General features: G+C 42.4%; 2 protein-coding genes across 8 annotated transcripts in view; one reads left to right on the forward strand and one right to left on the reverse strand.

Annotated features, from left to right (window-relative positions):
• Positions 1-21,610, forward strand: part of RBKS (ribokinase) — a 100,178-nt gene that overhangs the window by 35,514 nt on the left and 43,054 nt on the right. For 5 of the 6 annotated variants that reach the window (XM_053201070.1, XM_053201071.1, XM_015064185.3 and 2 more), the window contains exons 6-7: positions 6,009-6,100; positions 13,049-13,237. In XM_053201070.1, the coding sequence (XP_053057045.1) occupies positions 6,009-6,100; positions 13,049-13,237 (281 nt within the window). Of the gene's footprint in view, positions 1-6,008; positions 6,101-13,048; positions 13,238-14,510; positions 16,627-21,610 lie in introns of those variants that run through there. The other variant, XM_015064184.3, reaches the window with a different exon arrangement.
• The window catches only part of MRPL33 (mitochondrial ribosomal protein L33), an 88,692-nt gene that overhangs the window by 13,780 nt on the left and 53,302 nt on the right, over positions 1-21,610 (reverse strand). The window lies entirely within an intron of this gene.

The raw sequence follows: 21,610 nt of genomic DNA on the forward strand, positions 1-21,610 counted from the left end.
ATTTTTCTCTTGGCAAAACAACATGCCGTGGCAAATTCTCACTGACATTTAATGTACTTTTAATGGACTCGAAGCTGTCAGAGAGAATTCCAAGCCAAAACCCATTTGGTTGCATTTTCTCAGGGGTGTCACAGAGAGAGTCTCGTGCCTGTGGTAAGCATCGCCTGCACGCCACGCATCCGAATCGGGTGATGTGAACACAACGTGCCACCTCATTCGTGCTCCTGTCTTTCCTTATATAGGTCAAGGCATATCCTCATGCACCTTCTGTTCCTACCCTCCCTTGCTTCTCAGGGATCACGGTTTCTTCTGTCCTGCTCTGGTTCCCCGTTACCTACCCAGTGTGTGGAGCAGAGAAGGGTACCACGGTGGAGGATCTAGAGTTATCTAGAAGGGCAGGCAGCCTGACCTCAGGATGTCATTTGGATGGGGTCCAAAACTGCTTCCTCCATCACCTGCCTGGCAGCTGTGCCCGCTGAGGAGCTGGAGGACCCGGGGCATCAGGGACGGGCAGGGGTAGGTGATGGCAGGCCAAAGAGCACTGGCCAAGTTGGCATTTTTACTAAGAGCCAGCCTGCCTAAGGATCAATTCCACGTGGTCTTTCCCATATAGTGATTTTGGAAGGAGTAATGCCTTACCTTTATTATGTACTGTATAGTTTATAAAGCACTTTCAAATATATCTGATCCTCAGGAAAACCTGTGACAAAGATATGGCAGGCGTTGTTCTCCCAAATTGGCGGTGAGGGGACAGACTTGGGGAGGTTAAGTACTTAGTTCAACTAAGGTCAGCGTAGAAACCCGGATTGCAGACACCAGGACCCAAGTTCTGTGTCCTGGAACACACTTAAATAAAGAAACTGCACATCCCATTGATTTCAAGGAACTGAGCCTTTGTGAAGAAAAGTAAAATCCACGAACTGTAACATTGTTCATCCTGTAGCCTAAGCTCTCAGTGTTTTCACTGCTCCCGTCTCCCGGATCCTAGAGTGCTTTCTGCACTGCGTCCCTTGCGCGCTCCCACAAAACACAAACACACCAGCACACGTGCACACGTACTCCTCTATCCAGAACTCAGCTGGTCCTCGATTGGTAGTTACCAGCCAGAGCAGCTTAGCTACTATACCATGAGGTGTGTGTGTGTGTGTGTGTGTGTGTGTGTGAGTGAGTGAACTTAATGTCTTCCTTCTCACATAAAAGAGCGATACAATGAAGGGAGCACTGGTTTGGGAGTCATGAAGCTTGGCTCTGAATTCAGAATCCATCCCTTAGTAAATGGAGGACCGCATGCAAGTCTGTCAGCTCTTTGCTCTGGGCCTCACTTTCTTCCTCCGTGAAGCAAGAGAACTGGGCCTAGAGCTCTCACGGTTGTTTAATGTCAGGACATGTGAGCGTCCTGATGGCAGAGCAGAGCTGGCAGTCTTAGAGATGCGGTGAGCACCTGGCGTCCTGTCCATCGCCCTGTGAGATCGCCTGTGTGGTCATCAGCAGTATTCCACCTGCAAGAAAGGTGGTAAAATCCCCCTCCCCCTCCTCTGTGGGTTTATCACAGCCGCCTTATCTTTGCTTCTCACAAGTAACGAGCTCTGAATTAAACACACTGTATAACTGGATTAGGGATAGTTGTTAAAATACAGAGGAAAAAGGCCCCCTTCCATCTTTGAATAGATTATCTCAAAAATCTCTTTGTGTCTTCACCAAGAAGAGAGCATTGGTCTTAAACAGCACCTGCAGCACCAGAAATGAGCCAGTGGCGTCCTCCGGCCCCCTCCTCCGTGGGTCAGGACGCTGCGAGGCAGGCCCACAGCAGAGAGCTGGTGCTGCAGCTGCTCGGGATGAAATTAGGCATGCCGGGTCTGGTCTTTACATCCATTTCAAAGCAAATGGAACATTACAGGAACAATTATAAATAATTGAGATTGTAAGATCGCCAAGATTAAATTCTAGGTAGGACACAAAATATCTTTTAATGCCACTTTAGTCCTTTTCCATTTGGCAAAGCAAACTTCTTGGCCGGCCACCTTGACTTTCACAGCCACGAGCACAGAGCCCAACTTTTGAGCGTTTCTGCTGATCAACTCACAGTAAACAACCCCTAGAGGGAGGCCGCCAAGCCAGTGTTTGGTTACCCCAACCTTCTCCCGGTTTCTTTACTTAGGGTGACTTTCTTCCTATTTCTCCAGGCTAGTTGTTTTTTTCCAAAATTTTTTCATGTTTATTTTTGAGAGAGAAAGAGACAGAGTGTGAGCGGGGGAGGGGCAGAGAGGGAGATACAGAACCCGAAGCAGGCTCCAGGCTCTGAGGTGTCAACACAGAGTCCTAGGTGGGGCTCGAACTCATGAACCCCAAGATCATGACCTAAGCCAAAGTCAGACGCCTAACCGACTGAGCCACCCAGGTACCCCCAAGCTTGTTATTAAGGCCTTCTTAACTGTCTGGCTCCTGCCCTCCATGGTGACACCATGAAGCGCTTCCCCCTCGTTTTCCTGGCTTTGCACCTATGCGTTCCCCCTCACAGGGCTCACCCGTTCCTCACTGGCATCACTGTGCCAGCCACTGGCATGCTGTTAAGACAACCGGGAGCTTAGCCCGTCTATGTTGGGGGCTGTCAGTCACCCCTCCAGGTCCAAGTTACTCCATGGTACATCTTGTGTCCTCTGCTTTTGTGTGGTTCCGGGATGACATTATTTTTTCCCACCTAAACTATCACAAAGGTGCGTTCTTATTTGATTAACTGCATCTACTGATTCTTCACAGTTTTTTCACCCTGGTAAAATATTTATGCTAATTCATGGTAGCACGAGCCAAAGAGAGTCCTTTGCTTTATGGTATTTTCATTTTTTCCCCTAAATTTAGTTACTAGTCAGACTCTAAGCCTACATATCCAGCCTGTTACCATCCGGCCTTGGTAAGAATGCTTTCCTTCAGCAAAATACAAGCAAATAAGATTGGATTGGTTTTTATACAATATTTATGGTCAGATTAAATTGTAGAATGTCTCATTCCAGCAACTCTTTTTATTGCTTAAAACGCACTGTAATGGTTTCTTTAAAATTTGTTTTTTATGATGGAAAACTTCAAATCTATCTGGACATACAGAGAATAGTACAGTAAACCCATATTTACTGTCGTTAAGCTTCAATAATTCTCAACACATAGCCAATCCTGTTGAATCTATACCCCAACTCACTACTCCCCCACCTCCCCCCACCCCCTGCAACCTTGGAAGCAACAGCCAGACATTATATCATTTCATTTACAATGTACTTGGTTTTTGATGTAAGATATTATACATGTTTTAAGAATGATGTCTTTGCCTGGTGTATAGCAGGTAATCTGTGGTCAGATTGATGCCCATCAATCACCCTTTGGAACTAATCCCTTATTAGTTTAGTGAGTAACTTCTCAGACTTTGTTCTCTTCTGTGCAAGTGTATAAATGTAAATACGCATATAAGTATGCTTTGTTTGATTTAAAAAAGAGAGAGAGGGTCATACTATGGATTTTATTACAAAACTTCCTTTTTTTTACTCACAAATTATAGAAATCTTTCTGTGGCTAAACAGAAATCTGCTTCGTTCTTTTTAACAGCAGGAGAACATTCCATTAGAGGTTTTTGTTTTTTTTTTTCCTAACCAGTCCTCTCTGATAGAAGCTTAGGTTTCTTTTTGTCTTTTTCTCTTTTTCTGTTAAAAAAAGAGCTGTACATCACTGTACATCCTGAACCTCGCTGTACCTCATCTTTGCCTGCCTGTGTATTTCTGTAGGATAGGTTTGGAAAAGGAACTGCTGGGTCAGGGATCTTTTGAGATGAAATGGCACTTTTATAAGAATGGCTCAAAGCTGTTGTTCCATCCTGGTACTTCGCTCTAACCTGTGCTCAGATGCATGCAGATTTAGAGATCATAATATGTGAGCAATGCTTTTGCAATTTACCCTTCAAGGAAAATAGGGAGCAATATATTTGTTCTACAGAGGTAAAAAGTAAATAGGTGTGTTGGAATGCTGGGCGTTGAGGGCCTTTATGCATAACTGACATCTCTTAAGACCTTGCAGAAGCGACAAAACCAATGAGAGAGACTGTTGCCAGGCTACAAACTTCAACAGAAGGCAAAAGAGATGGGTGGATGGGCTGGGGTGTTGAGCTGTGTGTAAAGGACAATATAATAACAGTAATAATCCCTTACGTTTGTACAACACTCTACAGTTTACATAGGGCTTTTACACCCGTCTTCTAACTTAAGCTGCACAATAACCTGTGCAAAAATATGAGCAGCCAAAAATATATCATAGGATCTCTGTGGGTGGACATTCTGAATTCTAAAATAATGAAAATGTGGGAATAGCATTAGTCTGTAGACCACTGGATGAGATCCATTGACCAAACCAAACTGTTAAGACCAAGGAAGGTATGGAAGCAAACTAGCTAGCTTTATCAGGCAGAAGTAGTGGATAGTTTCCATTAGCCACGTGCTGAGAAGCATCTCCCCAAGAATGTGGAACGGATCGATGCCACAACAGCTACAGAAGAGCCACCTGAGGAACTCCTCAATGTGCACGTTCCTGTTCCTACCCCAAGAGAATCTGATCAGTGAGTTCGAGGGGGAGACCAGAAGTCATGCACTTTAATGAGCTCTCCTAGTGATGCTGATGTGCAAGGAAGTTTGTGGGTCACTGTTCTAGATGGGTCTCTGAGAACTGCAGCTAGAGGAGTTTACTCTGTGGTTCCAATGGGGCTACTAAACACATAAGTCATTGGACCTGGGCAGAGAAAAAGAAACCAGCCAATCTAGTTGGGTACTCTGGTGGATAAGTGTTTTGATAAAGGGGAAGCTTCCTGTCATTGTGATTTCTGAAGACTTCTTTAAAAATAGTAAATAAATAAATAATGAATGAATGAATGAATGAATGAATAAATAAATAAATAAATAAATAAATTTATTTGCCAAGTTCCACACCAGAGGCTGTTTTAAATACACTGTAAATTGGAATGGAGGCTTGTGTTGCTATAAACAGAGTCCTGGCCTAGAGAGATGACCAAATACTGGACTTAAAGCTGGAGGACCCCACATGGGCACCCAGCTTAACCATGTCCCAGCATATGACCTTAGACTGTGACCTCATCTCTCTGAGGTTCACGTTCCTCCTCTGAAAAATGCAGAAATTCTTCTGATGCTGTATTGGCTGTGACATTCTCATTCTCCCTGTCTCTGCTATCCCTATCCATCCTTCTCTTGTAGGTCCCTAGTCTGAGCTAGCTCTCAGTCTCGGATTGCATTTCTCCTCCTTTCTCAATCAAGCTTTCCTTTATGTTCCCAGATTCTTCACAGAAGCCAAGAACGTAAGCTTCTGTGAAAATGTATGTTTGGGGAGCCTGGCTGGCTTAGTCGGTGGAGCGTGTAACTCCTGCTCTCAGGGTTGTGGATTCGAGCCCCACCTTGGGTGTAGAGATTACTTAAAAACAAAATCTTTGAAAAAAGCTTATGTTTGCATGAGTACTTGTGATATATCTGGAATACATGCATAGATGTTCAAAACCTGCATATGTACATAAACTTCCTATTTGACTATTCTTACCAGGAAATTTTTGACCTCTTCATTCTTTCTTTTCTAACTTCTTTTCTTTCCTGGAAAATGGACTTAGGAACAAAAATGTTCACCAGCCTGAATGTTCACATTCATGCATGTCCTTTCAGGCCACAGCATTTAAAATTTTCTTTAATATTCTTGCGCTTTGCCACAACTTTGTAATCATCTTGACTGTAATACCGACGCTTGCCCTTGAAGCTGAAGTGTTGCAGAGTGAAAAATAGAGCAAATAGAAATAAGAAGGGGCTGGTACTAGGCCATCATAGAGACTGAGATTTTAGACTTCTACACCCATAACTAAGTTGATTTTTCATTTCATGGGGAAAGTGGTCACACTCGGGGATTGCCTTTACCCAATGTCTGTCAACACACCATGTTAAAAATGAGGACCACTGAAGCCCCTTTCCGTTCCTTTACAGTGAAAACATTGTTCAATCCAGCTCCTGCCATTGCTGACCTGGATCCTCGCTTCTACGCCCTCTCAGATGTGTTCTGCTGCAATGAAACTGAGGTAAGGATGGAAGGTTTTGCTCATTCCATGAGAAACCAAAGACTTTCATACAAACGGGTAAAGCAAAGAGGCAGGACTAATCGTGTCAGTTTGATTGCATGTGAATTCTTGAGCCCAGTGAAAACACATTTTTCAGCTAACTGGGGTGTGGAGAAAAGGAAATTAGTGAATCCTAGGTGGAGAAAAAGGTTCCCTGAGTCATCTCCATAATCTGGCACTTCTCAAACCTCAGCTAATTTTAGTCCCCTCCCTACCTTCACACTATTGGTGTTTTGTTTTCTTTTTTAATTATTCCACATTCTATGGAATAATTAGTATTAGAGTTGCCAAATTTAGTGAATAAAAATACAGGATGCCTAGTTAAATTTGAATTTCAAACAAACAGCAAATAATATACGAAATGGACTTATGCTACAAAATTGTTTGTTATTTATCTGAAATTGAAATTCAACTGGTCTAACGACCCTAATTAATATGCAACCCCTGGAACATTTGCTACATTCTCTTGTGAAGATGCTGTGACTGCCTGAGGGAACAGACATAGGTTCTCCATGATGCCCCAGGAAGGACTTCAGGGGCCACATTGTTACGAGAGGGCTCTCTCAGTCCATCTGAGCGTCCTAATGTATAGAGCTGAGTAAAATATCTCTCAGTTACATTCAGATCGTCCCATTCATTCTGAACCATTTTAGGAAGAAAATTTCAATATTTTTCCCTTATATAGGTCAGACAGTTTTAGACCAGAGCTCTCTCTCTCAATGTTGGGAGGCAAAGACCTACTATACGATGCAACATGCAGAGAGAACGTTAGTAGTTAAAGAACTGTGATAGTAATTTTCCATGTGGTTCAGAGGCTGAATGCATGTTTCCAGGATTTCCTGACCTGCCTTTTTGTTAATTTCATCTCTCAGAACATGAAGTAAATAAAAACTAAAACAAAAACAAAAAGACTGCCACAAGGAAACTAATTTTAACCAATCGCAATAAGTTATGCAGTATTTTTGAGCACCCATTATGGCCAGGCCTTGTGCTGGGAGGAAGGAATTGTGGGAAGTAATAACCATTTTATAGTAAGAAATTAGATTACCCTCCACGGCCAACTGGTGTAGGTTTCCCTGCTAGATACTTGCAGAACACTATTCTTCAAACACTCATCACAGCTCAAATGACTTACTCAGTACTTCTGTCTTCTGCATTGAATTACTAGTCTTGTGAGGCCAGGGACATCTGTCTTATTCACTGTTGTATTCCTAAAGTAGGCACAGTAAGAGATTAACAACAATAATAATAAAAGAGAGCAGTTATAACAATATACTGTCATAGAAGTTTTGTGAATGATCACATTCCCTCTCTCTCAATATCTTGCTGTACTGTACCCACCCCTCCCCTACGAGATGGTGTGAGATGATAAAATGCCTGCGTGATGGGATGAAGTGAGGTCAGCAACACAGGTACCGTGACATAGCGTTAAACTGCTGTTAACCTTCCGACGATACGACAGGAGGAGGATCACCTACTGACTGTGGCTGACCATGAGTAATTAAAACCACGGAAAGTGAAACTGCAGATACAGGGAACCTGCTGTAATTATTTCTTGTCCTTCATGGTTTCTGTGCATCAGGAATTGAGACGGGGCACAGCATGGCTTGTCTCTCTCGGTGATGTCTGGGGCCTGGAAGACTCAAAGGCAGAGAGCTGGAATCATGGGAAGCCTACTTCACTCATGTGCCTGCTAGTTGATGCTGGCTGTTAACCAGACTTACACAAGGCCTCTCCTTGTGACCCGGGCTTCCTCACAATGTAGAAGCTGGGTTCCGAGAAACAGTATCCAGAGGGAGAGGGAGGGGGAGCCCAGCAGAAGAGTTGGCTTTTGTGACTTAGCTTTGGAAGTCACACAGTATTTCTTCTGGCCCATTCTATTGACTGAGGCAGGAAACTCTGCCCTCACACTCCACCTCTCAGTAGAAGATTGCCATTGCACAGCGTGAAAAGAGCATATACACTGTGACAAATATTGATACAGTTATCTTTGGAAATTACCATCTATTACGTTGTACCTGGCACATAGTTGGCACCTAGTAAATGCTTTTTAAATGGATGAACAAATGAACAAACTCTAGTCTTTAAGAAAATTGATCTCAAACACATAATGGAAAAAAGAAAAGCTTTAAAAACCTAACATTCTTAAGGATGACGTCTAAATTTTTTTAATGTTTATTTATTTTTGAGAGAGAGAGAGAGAGAGAGAGAGAGAAAGTGCAAGTGAAGGAGGGGCAGCGAGAGAGGGAGACACAGAATCTGAAGCAGGCTCCAGGCTCCGAGCTGTCAGCACAGAGTCCGATGTGGGGCTCGAACTTGCAAACCACGAGATCATGACCTGAGCCAAAGTCAGATGCTGAGCCACCCAGGCGCCCCTTTATGGATGACTTCTAATCTCGATAATAATGTAAATTCATGCTTTAAGACACTCTCTCTGCTCACACACAAACCATTGATATATAAAGATACAAAGAGACAATGAAAAGATACTCACAAGCTCAAAAACAAGATAACTCCACAAATCAGAAAGGGAGCAGAATCCTAGAGCATTCAGCCCTGTGTGTGCTATAGTTCAGTCCCAGAGGCAGGTGTAAGTGGTAGGGACCTCTAATGGGTAACGAGCACTAGAAATGTGCCACTCATGGAAGACTGGGGCAATGCCCCCTGCTCAAACCCAGAGATGCTGGGCTAAGGCTCCCTTGCTAACCAAAAATGTTAGAGGAAGCTGTTAAGCCTGCTGCCCAGGACTACAGCATATGTAAGGCTCCCAAACTGAGGAGATAGGAGGACAGAGGTACTGCCTCTGATCAGGAAGGAATTAAGCCAATGCTAACGTGGTGACCGTGAATGTGACGAGATAGGCAATATCACCAATGACAGCAGAACAGGAACTCCATATTGCCGATATAACACCTGGCTCTGGTTTAGAGACCCTTGGGGCCTGATGGATGCAACCATAAAACCACTGGAAAGGCAGGGATAAGCCTAGCGGGAGCTGAAGTGTGGGATTCTCCAACTCTCAGAGAGCAAAGTGAGCCTTCAGATGACAAAACATAATGCTCAAGAGTTATCCAATAAAATCAACAATCCAAGATGAATTTTCCCAGGGTGAAATCCAAATAGTGAAGCAGTGCAAAAAAGACATTAAAATAAGAATGATTGAGGGATGCCAGGTGGCTCAGTCAGTTGAGCATCCAACTCTTGAGTTCAGCTCAGGTCATGATCCCAGGGTTGTTGGGATCAAGCCCCACATTGGGCTCTGTGCTGAGCATGGAGTTGCTTAGGACTCTCCTTCTCTCTCTCTCTCCCCTCCCCCCACTCACTCTCAGTAAATAGATAGATATGATTGAGATTCTCATTCATTAAAAAAAGAGAAAGAGAAACAGAATCAAAGCAACAATATGTGAATATAAAAATCAGTCAATTAAAAAAAAATTAAAAAAAAATCAGTCAATTAGAAATTTGAAAATGACACTGAAAACTATAGAAAGCGTATGAAAGAAATTGAAGAAGACACAAAGAAATGGGAAAACATTCCATGCTCATGGATTGGAAGAGGAAATACTGTTAAAATGTCGATACTACCCAAAGCAATCTACATATTCAACGCAATCCCTATCAAAATATCACCAGCATTCTTCACAGAGCAAGAACAAACAATTCTAAAATTTGTATGGAACCAGAAAAGACTTTGAATAGCCAAAGTAATGTTGAAAAAGAAAACCAAAGCTGGAGGCATTGCAATTCGAGACTTTGAGCTAGATTACAAAGCTGTAATCATCAAGACAGTATGGCAGTGGCACAAGAACAGACACTCTAATCAACGGAACAGAATAGAGAACCCAGAAGTGGACCCACAAACGTATGGCCAAGTAATCTTTGACAAAGCAAGAAAGAATATCCAATGGAAAAAAGTCTCTTCAGCAAATGGTGTTGGCAAGACTGGACGGTGACATGCAGAAGAATGAACCTGGACCACTTTCTTACACCACACACAAAAAACAAACTCAAAATGGATGAAAAACACTAATTAAAATCTTTCTACAAAATACTCATTAGGAAGGTAAACAAACTGGAATCAAAGAATTAGGGAATTGAAAAAGAATCTTAATCAATTCACCCAGAAGTGAAAAGCTCAATTCACCTAGAAATATCACAGAAACTTTGTTTTTAATACTAAAGAGGAAATTGGAGAAAAGAAAGATAGGTTGAGAGGCTCTAACATACATCTAATGGAAGTGAAAGAAGAGAAAGGAGAGAACTGGAGAGAAGCCATATTGGAGAAAAAACTGCAGGTTGTTTTCTAGAACTGAAGAAAGGCACAAGTCTTCAGATCAAAAGTGTATTAAAAGTACCACTTGAGATACACAGATACAGCTGTCTACTAACATACATTTTAGTGGAACTGCATAAAATCCAAAGTCAAAACAAAAATATTTTTAAATGGCCAGAGGAAAAAAAAACAGATTTTATATACATGATAAGAATATCCAATACTTCATTGTTTGTAAAAGGGGAAAATGGAAAAATGAGTGTCCGTGAAAAGGAGAATAAATTTTTTTTAAACTGTAGTATATTTGCAGTATTTTTGCAGTATATGGAATGCTACATATATAAACACAAATGAAATAATGTTAAGGGGAAAAGCACATTAATACATAATATCTATGGAGGACATTATCTTTTTTTAATGTTTTTTTAATGTTTATTTATTATTGAGAGACAGAGCATGAGCATGGCAGGGGTAGAGAGAGGGGGAGACACAGAATCTGAAACAGGCTCCGGGCTCTGAGCTGTCAGCACAGAGCCCGACGCAGGGCTTGAACTTACGAACCGTGAGATCATGACCTGAGCCGAAGTTGGACACTTAACCAACTGAGCCACCCAGGCGCCCCGTTGTTTATTTTATTTTTGAGAGAGAGAGAAACAGAGCGTGAGAAGGGGAGGGGCAGAGCGAGAGGGAGACACAGAATCAGAAGCAAGCTCCAGGCTCTGAGCTGTCAGCACAAAGCCTGACATGGGGCTCAAACCCACGAACCCTGAGATCATGACCTGAGCCAAAGTTGGATGCTTAACCAACTGAGCCACCCAGGCACTCCATCATTTGCCTTCTTTAGAGAAAAATAACTGAAGCAAATAAAATTAAACGTTAAGACTTATTAAAAGTGGCTGGTAGGTGGGGCGCCTGGGTGGCTCAGTCAGTTAAGCATCCAACTCCAGCTCAGGTCATGATCTCGCAGTTCGTGAGTTCGAGCCCTAGGTCGGGCTCTGGTGCTGACAGCTCAGAGCCCGGAGCCTGCTTTGGATTCTGTGTCCCCCTTTCTCTCCGCCCCACCCCTGCTTGTGCTCTGTCTCTCTCTGTCTTTCAAAGATGAATAAACGTAAAAAAAAAAATTTTTTTTTTAAAGTGGGTGGTAGGTACATGGGTGTTTGTTGCATTATTTTTACGTTCAGGATCTTTCATCAAAGAATCGTTTTTTAACAGGTTTTTAGAAACCACAAGAATTCAGTGTTTCTGAAAATAGATCCAACTAACTCAACAGATGTAAGTGATCTCAGTAATGAAGATCAGTGAAAAACTTATAAAAAGAAAACAGAAGGTGGCCTTAAGGCATAGCCAACTCAGACAGGGTGTGGAAAAGATGGTTCAGGAAGGACACATGGTCAAGTTAACAAAACCTTTGCTGCCAGGGAAGACCAAACCCCAGAAGGAGCAGACACTGTGGGGTGACTTATAGGCAACAAAAAGGGTTAATCTGGGCATGTTCAGAGCAAGCACAGGAAGAGATAGACCCATTCTTAGGAAGAAATAGGATATAGAAAAGACAGAATTTGGTTATAAACTTTTTGAGTCAAAAAGTATCATATAATTCATCTGGTCCAGTGAATTTTCAGCCACTAATTTCAGAACCATAGAGGGTCCCCAGAGAAGCTAGAGGGGTACCTAGGGGGTGAGGAAGCAGGGCTATAGCCCTTCACCCCTACTTCAGCCAGAGCCCTTTTTATATTCTGGGAGAGAACTGTGGTCCTGTGCAAGCCCCTCATTTTATACGTGACTTGGAAAAAGTCCCAGAGTTAGTAAATGGTGGACATCTCCTGAATATATCAGCACGTTGCTTTCTCTGCTCCATGTCAGTGCCCCTCCTACCCTGCTTCTAATTTCTTGAGCAAAAACAAACAAAAGAAATGGGTGTTGTGCAAATATGGAAAGCTATAACCAGTAATAAGAGAAAGGCATTATGACCCAAGAGGAGCCTAGAAGAAATACAACCTTAGGGGTAAAATTTACAGACACGACTTAATATATCAAAGTCATTGGCAGCGGCCCCTCCCTTACTCCTTTCTTCCCTCCCCTCTTCCTTTCTTTTGTAGAATTCTTTGTTCCCCCTAACTCTTTATGATGAAAATTATCATACATACACACAGAAATGCTGGAAGGGCAACACAACGAAGAGTGACATACTCTCCACCTAAACAGTTGTTAACATTTGCTATATGCTTCCCCTCTCCACTGTGTGTATTTCTTTTTGTTTTTGTTGAGTCATTTAAAAGTAAGCTGCACATAACATGAAACCTCACCCCTAAATACTTCAGTGTGCATCTCCTAAGAGGAGCCACAACACCATTTTCACACCTAAGAAAATTATTAGTGATTCTGTGCTGTCATCTAACATCCAGGCCACATTCACATTTCCCCTGTTGTCCCCAAAATGTCACTGATAGTGAGTTTTTGTCATTGTTATAGGGTTTTTAATTTATTTTCCTGAGCCAGTATCCATCAAAGTTCCCCACTGCATTGGTTGTTATGCAAAAGAAGGGGGACATTTTTCTAGAAAACCAAATCTAATCTGGAAATAGACCCAGGTTACTTTTCTCACCGCTGTTTCCTTTCACTTTTTTGTATTCCAGGCTGAGATCCTAACTGGCCTTATGGTCAGCAGCCCTGCAGACGCTGGGAAGGCTGCACAGGTGCTCTTGGAAAGGGGGTGCCAGGTCGTAATCATCACCTTAGGTGCTGAAGGCTGTGTGATGCTGTCACAGACAGAACCTGTCCCAAAGCACATCCCCACAGAGAAGGTCAAGGCTGTGGATACCACGGTAGGTTTTAAAATTTCAGAATCATTTCTGCCCCCCTTGAGAATCATCATTTATAACAAAGATACTACACCTGAATTTTTGGATCATAAGGTAAGGGCCCAAGGAGGTGATACGATAGAAGGGAAGAAAAACCAGGCAGGAGCACTATATCTTAATCCTTCCCCAACCCACTGTGGGACTTTCTACAAGTCACTTAACCTCTCTGAGCCTCAGTTTCCTCATCCATAAAAACAGAATATCAGTAAAACTATACTTGTATCACCTATATTCATTCATTGATTCATCCAGTAAATATGTATTGAATACCTGTTATATGCCAATCATCTATTAAGTTCTGGGGCTATCGTGATGAACAAGACATAGTCTCTGCCCTCATGGGGCTTAGATTTTAGACAGTATGCCCAGCTGCTGGTTCTTACAAGCCTCCTGTGTGGAATGAAAGTGCAAGGATCACTGGCTGGCAAAACTCATTCTTTTGGCCATCAGATAATGCCCACTATCATCTACTATGTGCTTACTGTGTCTCTTTGGCATACATCTCATGTGATCTTTACAACAATGACATGAGCTATATTATCTTCATTTTACAGATTTAGACACTTGCTTAGGACCATAATGCTAGGAAGTAACAGAGTTGGGGGGTTCAAAACTTGGCCTGTGAACTCCAGACACTTCTTGTGTAAGGCATGCATTAAGGACAAGCAGGTTACATAGACGAGTCACAGCCCAGAAGGGGGTGGAAGGGAAGACAAGCTAGAAAAAAAAGCTCAGAGGTCCTCTAAATCTGGGAAAATAAGAATTATTGTTTATGACCTAGAATTGAGAAGAGCGAACAAAATCGATAAATACCAGGAACCTAAAACTAGAGTTGGGGAAGAGTAAACATTTTAGAGTTTTTATTTATAAGAAATTAATGTGTAATTATTTATAAAATATATTTTGGTTTTTATGCTTAGAAAAGGCTTTAAAATGTGGGTCATTAAATACATAAAATAAAATAAAATAAAATAAAATAAAATAAAATAAAATAAAATAAAATAAAATAAAATGTGGGTCATTTATCAAAAAGGAGCCTACGCAAATGTAATGAAGTCATGGATGCAAATACGCTCTGAAAGATAGATAAGTACAAGGACTGCTTTTTATCACATGAAATCACACTTTCACAATGTGCTGATCAGATATTTGATCAGTTGCACTCGGTGGTGTCATTCTCTTCATAGTTAGTCATTTTGGAAACCACGAGTTTTTTTTCCTGTTCTGTCACGGACAGTCGCCTGAATTTGAGAGGTTCCTTCTTAGTTCTGAAATCGACCCTGCATGAGACTAAAACGAGTCCAGGTCCTGAACTACAGCAGAAAAGTTTACTCTTCCGTTGCTAAAAATGAAGGACCCTCATGAAGATACTGGGCCTACGTATCTACCCCGAAAGAGACTCAGCCTCTGTTTCGGGTGTCTGTGTCAGCCACAGCTCCTTTGCCCACAAGCACCAAAGCACAACTGGAATGGGCCTACACAGGAACAGGGATGTATTCGGTGCACCTGGCTGAGAGTCCGAAGGTACAGCTGAGGGCAGAAGTGAAGCCATGTCATGGGGGCCCACTCACCCCCTCCCTGTTGGCTCTGCCTGCCTTGCGGTGCTGGGCTTTGAGCTCAGGCGGGCCCACTCCTGGGAGTAGTCCCAGACAGCTGTCTGCCCACACAGTGCCCCATGTCGTGTCCCCATCCCTGGTGTCAAATAAAAATCAAAGAACTCTCATCAGAGGATGGGAAGTGGATGCTGGTCATACAAAAACAAGCCCCGCCTGGAATGGGGAACCTCACAGAACACGCATGTGGAAATGCCCTGCCTGGGCATGGGACAAAGTGATGAAGACACCAGCCTTGGAAATGTTCAGATTTGAATCGATAGTCATTATCCTCAGAGCCATTTCATGTTGAAGGATTGGATTTCCTAGATAGTGATGGATTGCGTCTTGAGCATCTTAAATACAGCAGGGTGCACAAGGAGGTTTTCACACTTTGCTGATACTATTTTGTGCCCTTTCATTTGGTTTCTTAGCATGTGCACTTAAGTTTTTGGTTTCAGGAAAGTTGAAACACAGTGAGAGCTCAGAGGAGAAAAGATTACTTAAACGCTTGGAGGCAGGAGGTAGAGCATGGGATCACGAAAATCGGGGCACTGGATTGGGATGAGTGAATTTTTCCGTCAAGGGCCAGACAGTAAAGTTTTAGGTTTCACGGACCTTATGCATACACGCTCTGTCACAACTGCTCACCTCTGCCATTGTAGCATGAAAGCAGCCATAAACAACTTTGTATGCTATCCAAAATGAAGTTGGTATTAATCCAAACTAGACTGTTTTAAGTTAAGATGTTAACCGGAATCACCAGTGCAATCACTAAAAAAAGAACTCAAAAAAAGAAGAAGAAAAAAAAGGCGCCTGGGTGGCTCAGTCGGTTAAGCGAAAGACTTCGACTCAGGTCATGATCACATGGTTCATGGATTCAAGTCCCGCGTCAGGTTCTATGCTGACAGCTCAGAGCCTGGAGACTGCTTTGGATTCTGTGTCTCCCTCTCTCCTGCCCATACCCTGCTTGGTCTCTGTCTCTATCTCTCAAAAATAAATAAACATTTAAAAAAAATTTTTTTTCTAAACCTGAAAGAAACACAAGAATTACCATGGTACACTTCAAAATATCTATTTAACGGGCACCTGGCTGGCTCATTCGTTAAGCATCTGACTTCTGCTCAGGTCATGATCACACAGTTTGTGAGTTCAAGCCCTGCATCGGGCGAACTCGAGCTCCACTTCTCTCTCTCTCCCTCTCTTAATCCCTCTCTCTCTGCCCCTTCTGGGATTCGCTCTCTCTCTCTCTCTCTCTCTCTCTCTCCCCACCCTCCTGTCTCTCTCTCTCAAAAACAAAAACAAATTAACACAAAAGAGGGCAGGAATGGAGGAATAAAGAAGATACTGGAAGATTATGCTGTTGTAAACTGAGGGATAAAACTAGGCCAGAGGGAGATAAGGGATCCAGGAAGCAGACGGTGCCACAGAGGAGAGAAGCCGGGGTGGTGAAGGGAAGTCCCAGGGCAGCACCTATGCAGCAGGCCCGCAACCAGGCGGGTCCCAGTCCCCAAGAGAGCAGGAGAGCGGAGAGCCCTGGAGGAGCGACTCCCAGAAACAAAAGCAAAAACAGGAAAGGACAAAGAAGGAAATAGCAGAATACCCATGTGTTGGCATATGACCAAAGATTTTTAGTTTTCTTGCAGAATTTGAGGATGAAGTAGCAATTAATTATGTTGAAAACTGTGGAAATGAAAAAAAAAGGAGGCAAATATTTTTGCTCTACGTCATCTGCAGTCTCAGGGTAAAAGTATGATTAAGTAAATAAAGTATGATTAAGTAAATATTCGCACGCCACGTGGCTGTAAAGACATAGTCCTAACAGTGCAAGTGCCGATTCTTGATTTAACCAAAAATAGAGATTAGAATCCTGTTTTGAAGATGGAAGGATAAAGTGAGTGTGTGGTCTGTGTGCACCTGGGGGAAGAGAAGAGAACTGAATGCTCATTCTTCGTAGTTGGGAGTCAAGAGAGAATATCGGAAACTGATTTTTAAAAACAGCAGTATAAGCATATTACCAGAGGGAGAAGATGAATACCAGAAGAAACTTAAAGGGAATTTAAAGTATTTGCCTCATGGAAATGGTTCAAGAGATGGGGCGTTTACTCCTTAAGCGTTGTCTTTTTACACTATGTATATGGATGGCTTTGATTTTTTTCCTAAATGACAAAACATGATGAGATACCACTTGTCACCCGCTAGAATCAAAAACAGTAATGAGCGTACCTAGGACATGGAAAAATTAGAACCCTCAAACGATGCCAGTGGGAAGGTAAAATAGTGTAGTCGTTTTGGGAAACAGTCTGGAAGGGCTGCGAAAAGTTAATTTTCTAGTTACCATAGGACCCAGCAATTGTCCTTCTAGGTCTCCACCCAAGAAAAATGAAAACACGTGCCCACACAAAAACCTGTACACGAATGTTTCTGGCAGCATTGTTCCCGATAGCCCCAAATCGGAAACAACCTGACTTTGAACAGCAGATGACATATAATAGACTGCTGTTCAGCCATAAAATGGAATATTGATACAGGCAACAGTGTGGATGAACATCCAGAACATTATGCTAAGTGAAAGAAGACAAACCTAAAGGCCACATATTTTATGCTTCCAAGTATATGCCATGTCCAGAATAGATAAATCTATAGAAATGGAAGGTAGATGGATGGTCACTGGCAGCTGGGGAGACGGGGTCAGGAGACTAATGAATGGGTATGGGGGTTCCTCTCTGGGGTGAGGAAGACATTCTGGAATTAGATAGTGGTGATACATAGACAACCTTGTGGATACCCTGAAAACCAGTGAATTGTTCACTTTTAAAGGGTGAGTTTTGTGGTAGGTTAGAATTAGATCAGTTTAGAAAACAAAGGTCAAATAATAACAAAAAGATCCACCTAGGCACTTCACCCGTGGATGGATACTCTTGTGATAAAGAATCTTCCACTTCATTGCTCTACTGAATCTACTGAATGGGCTCTCAACATCCCCCAGCGGAGCAGAGGTGACACGGGAAACAAGGGTGGTTATTTTCTGGGGGTCAAATCTCCCTCAGCCTTTTTTATGCTCTTTGTCCTCTCATCCTGCACTCTCATTATTAAAATCCTTGCCTGTTCTGCACATACCTGTTCGGCCTCTTCATAGGTCTAATAAAGAGGAGATAATTCACATGGAGAGGTGAGGAACTCCCAGGGAGGCATTTTCTTCTGAACAAATGGGCTTCTTCACTTTTCTGTCAGGAGGGCATTACTTGCCCTCAGGAGGTTTATGACCTCACATTTCCCCTTCTCCTAATCCCTTACGAGGCACACCTTCAAAAAAAAAAAAATCATGTTGTGCAACCTCAACGGATACAACTTTTGTCAACCTTAACCTCAACAAAGCTGGCCAAGATAAAATCAGTCAGTCAGGGATGGCATGGGTGGTGGAAACACCTTTAGCTGGATTGGATTGCACATTTTCCAGCCCGCCCTGGAAGGGGCCAGTCCCGCGCCTCGTCAGTACTCCTGCAGTCTGTTACATTCATTTGCCTCCGTGTTGAGAGTTGCTGTATCGCTTCTATTTTTACATCCATTTTTCCTGCTGTACAACAGTGAGATGGTGGCAGTAGTGCAGATGTCCTCGGCTCAGTTGGGAAGACATGACAGACGTGTCGCTCTTCCCATCTCTGTGTTACCTGAATCTCAGCCTCAAAATGCCCCGGCACTCGTGTCCTCGGTGCAGTCCTCCAACCTGAAGGTCAGGGGGCTTTGCCGTCTTGTGTCGATTGCACTACATAATCACCCCGTAGTCAAGAGTCACACACATTTAAGCACTGTCATCTTCTAGGTTATTGTGCTACTGTGATATATCATTAATTATCCTTGGCCTACAGGCTGTACAAAATTCTTGACACAGAAATTGTTTTTCTACACGTAAATGGTTGAGTCCTAGAATCTGCATTGGTACTCTTAAGAATTTAGCCCATAGGCTAAATCCATCTTTCCAAACCTTCACCTTATAATAAGTCATTATAATTCAGGGTATATAAGTAAGCTAAGAGTAATCAAAAGCCAGGAGCATGGGGATTCTCTTACCTCTTCCTTATTCCCCTTTCTTTCTGTCCATTATATTTGAGTCCTGTAGTGCTCAAAGTTGCAGGTGTGGCACTAGGCAATGTCAGCCCAGCTGCATGGATGCCCCCAACAGATGACTCAGGGCTTGGAGACTCAGCTCTGAACTAGAAATTGCACCAGTAGGAAGTGGTGATAGTTTCTTTTCAAGTTTGCATGGAAGCACTCCTAAAGGTACCGTGATTGCTGCTGCTGGTGGGTTACCCACAGCTTTCCAAGGTCACTTCTCCTCAGTGTATTCCCCTCATCCTGGGGTCTGGCCTTCGGCCATCCAGGCTGTTCTTAAGGGTTGGCTCCCATTAACTTAACCTCTGAGGCACCATCCAGAATGACAGTTCAGCCTTTGAAAACCCAGATTTGAACCCATTTTTCCCATCGTGGTATGACTTCCCACCCCTATCCTACACCTGCACCCTCTTCCCACTCTCACCCCCTAGCCAGTGGAAGGCCAGGCCAACATTGCCAGATGTCATTAGAACAAATGGATTTAGGTGCTCTTAAGAGATATTTCTCAGCCCAGGCAAACTGAGGTATTTCCTGCTCCAAAGATAGTTTGAGCTCCCCTCACTGTTGATTGCCAGTACTTGAAGAGGGTTGGGAGAATAAAACACTGTGGGTAAAGAATGATAGAATCGGGGGTGCTGAACAGGTAATTATTACATAATAAGGCTAACTTCAACTGCCATATCAAGTTATTATGCAAGAAGTAATTGTTGTTTCCTTCACATTTTGACCTTAGGAAAATTAATATCTACTGATAGTGCCGCTACTCATAGTGTCTTGGAAAATTTTTTTGGAACTGCTTTGAGAGCACCTTTACCCTACTTTCCAGTCTACTGGGGTTTTTTCTTTCTATTCATAAAATTAATACATACTTAGCGTTCAAGAGTAGAAAAAAAGCAGAAAACGTAGAAAAGTATAAAAAAGAAAGTCAAATACCCATGAGTCTACCACTCAAATGTAACTACTGTTATCCTTTTAAAGATTTTATTTTTAAGTAATTTTTAAATAAGACTTTTTTTTGAGCCCACATGGGGCTCAAACCTATAACCCCAAGATCAAGACTCACACACTCTACCGGCCAAGCCAGCAAGGCACCCCGTCTACTATTATCCTTTTAATATAAATCCTTCCATTTTTTTTTCCATACCAATTCATGCACTCTTGAATATCTTTTAACAGAAAATTTGAGTATTTGCCCCTGCAGAGATTAATATGTGTAATTATGGGAAGCCTCTACAACTCAAAAATATCAACCATTTCTCTAGAATAATGTAAATGGACAATTCACTGAAGAAGAAATGCAAAAAAATAAATGTGTGGGCACCTGGGTGGCTCAGTCTATTAAGCATCTGATTCTTGATTTCAGCTCAGGTCATAATCTCACAGTTGTGAGATTGAACCTCACCTCGGGCCCTGCTCTGGGCATGAAGCCTGCTTAAGATTCTCGCGCCCCCCCACCCCCACTTCTGCCCCTCCCTGCTTGCTTGAGTGCACTCTCTCTCAAAAAAAAAAAAAAAAAAAAAAGGAAAGAAAGACAAAAAAAGAAAGAAATGTGATAATGTTCAACCTCACAAGAAATCAAGAATATTTAAATGAAAATAACAGTGAGATCCCCCTTTATTGCCCATCAGTTTGGCAAAAAGTAAAGACTGATAATGTCAAAGTCCCAATAAATTGGAAAACACATGCTCTCATATAATTCTGGTAGGAGTGTAAATTTGTACAATGTTTTCAGAGGGAAATTTGACTAACAGTTTTTAAATTTGGCCCAGTAACTCTTCTAAGAATCTATCTTGCAGAACTGCTCATATATACAAATATTTGTATAAGAATATTCCAACTTTGTAATAATCAAAAGTGGATCAGACATATCTATATAATCATCAGTAGGAGAAAGTCAAATTATAATGATATGGTGCCATTTATTTAAAAATAACTGTAGCTATCCATAAATAAAAGCATAGCATATTTTAAAAATCTGGGAAAAAAATAACCCACCAAACTATTGCTCATGGGGAGGGCCAGGGGATGGGAGGCAGGTGTTGTAAAGAAGGACTTCTACATTCTACTCCATGTTCTTCTGAATTGTTTGAGTTTTTCCATGACCCTTTATTTTTCATGCATTACTTTGAAATTTGGAAGAAAATACAATTTGGAGACACATCAAAAAGCTATTTGGAGCCACATCTAGCAAATAAGAGAGGTGATATCATTTCTCAAAGGGTGTACTGGGGGGGGGGGGGGCTGGGTGGCTCAATCAGTTGAGTGTCTGACTTCTCAGGCCATGATCTCTTGGTTCATACATTTGAGCCCCATGTCAGGCTCTGCGCTGGCAGCTCAGAGCCTGCTTTGGATTCGGTGCCTCCCTCCCTCTCCACCCTTCCCCCACTCACACTCCATCTCTCCATCTCTCTCTCTCTCTCTCTCTCTCTCTCTCTCTCTCAACTAAATAAACATTTTTAAAAGTCATTGTTTTTTTTTTAAGAGGCCTGAACCTTTAAAAAAAAAAAAAAAAAACCTGCCACTACCTTCCCAAAGGAGCCAGTAATTGGCCAAGTTCACTCTTGGCCTCCTAAAGAACCTCTCAACCATCCCAAGATCTCTGTGTAAGTAGGCTGAGTAACACTTTGACTTA

Source organism: Acinonyx jubatus, chromosome A3 (assembly GCF_027475565.1).
Source record: "Acinonyx jubatus isolate Ajub_Pintada_27869175 chromosome A3, VMU_Ajub_asm_v1.0, whole genome shotgun sequence".
In the NCBI taxonomy this organism is placed as follows: Eukaryota; Metazoa; Chordata; class Mammalia; order Carnivora; family Felidae; genus Acinonyx; species Acinonyx jubatus.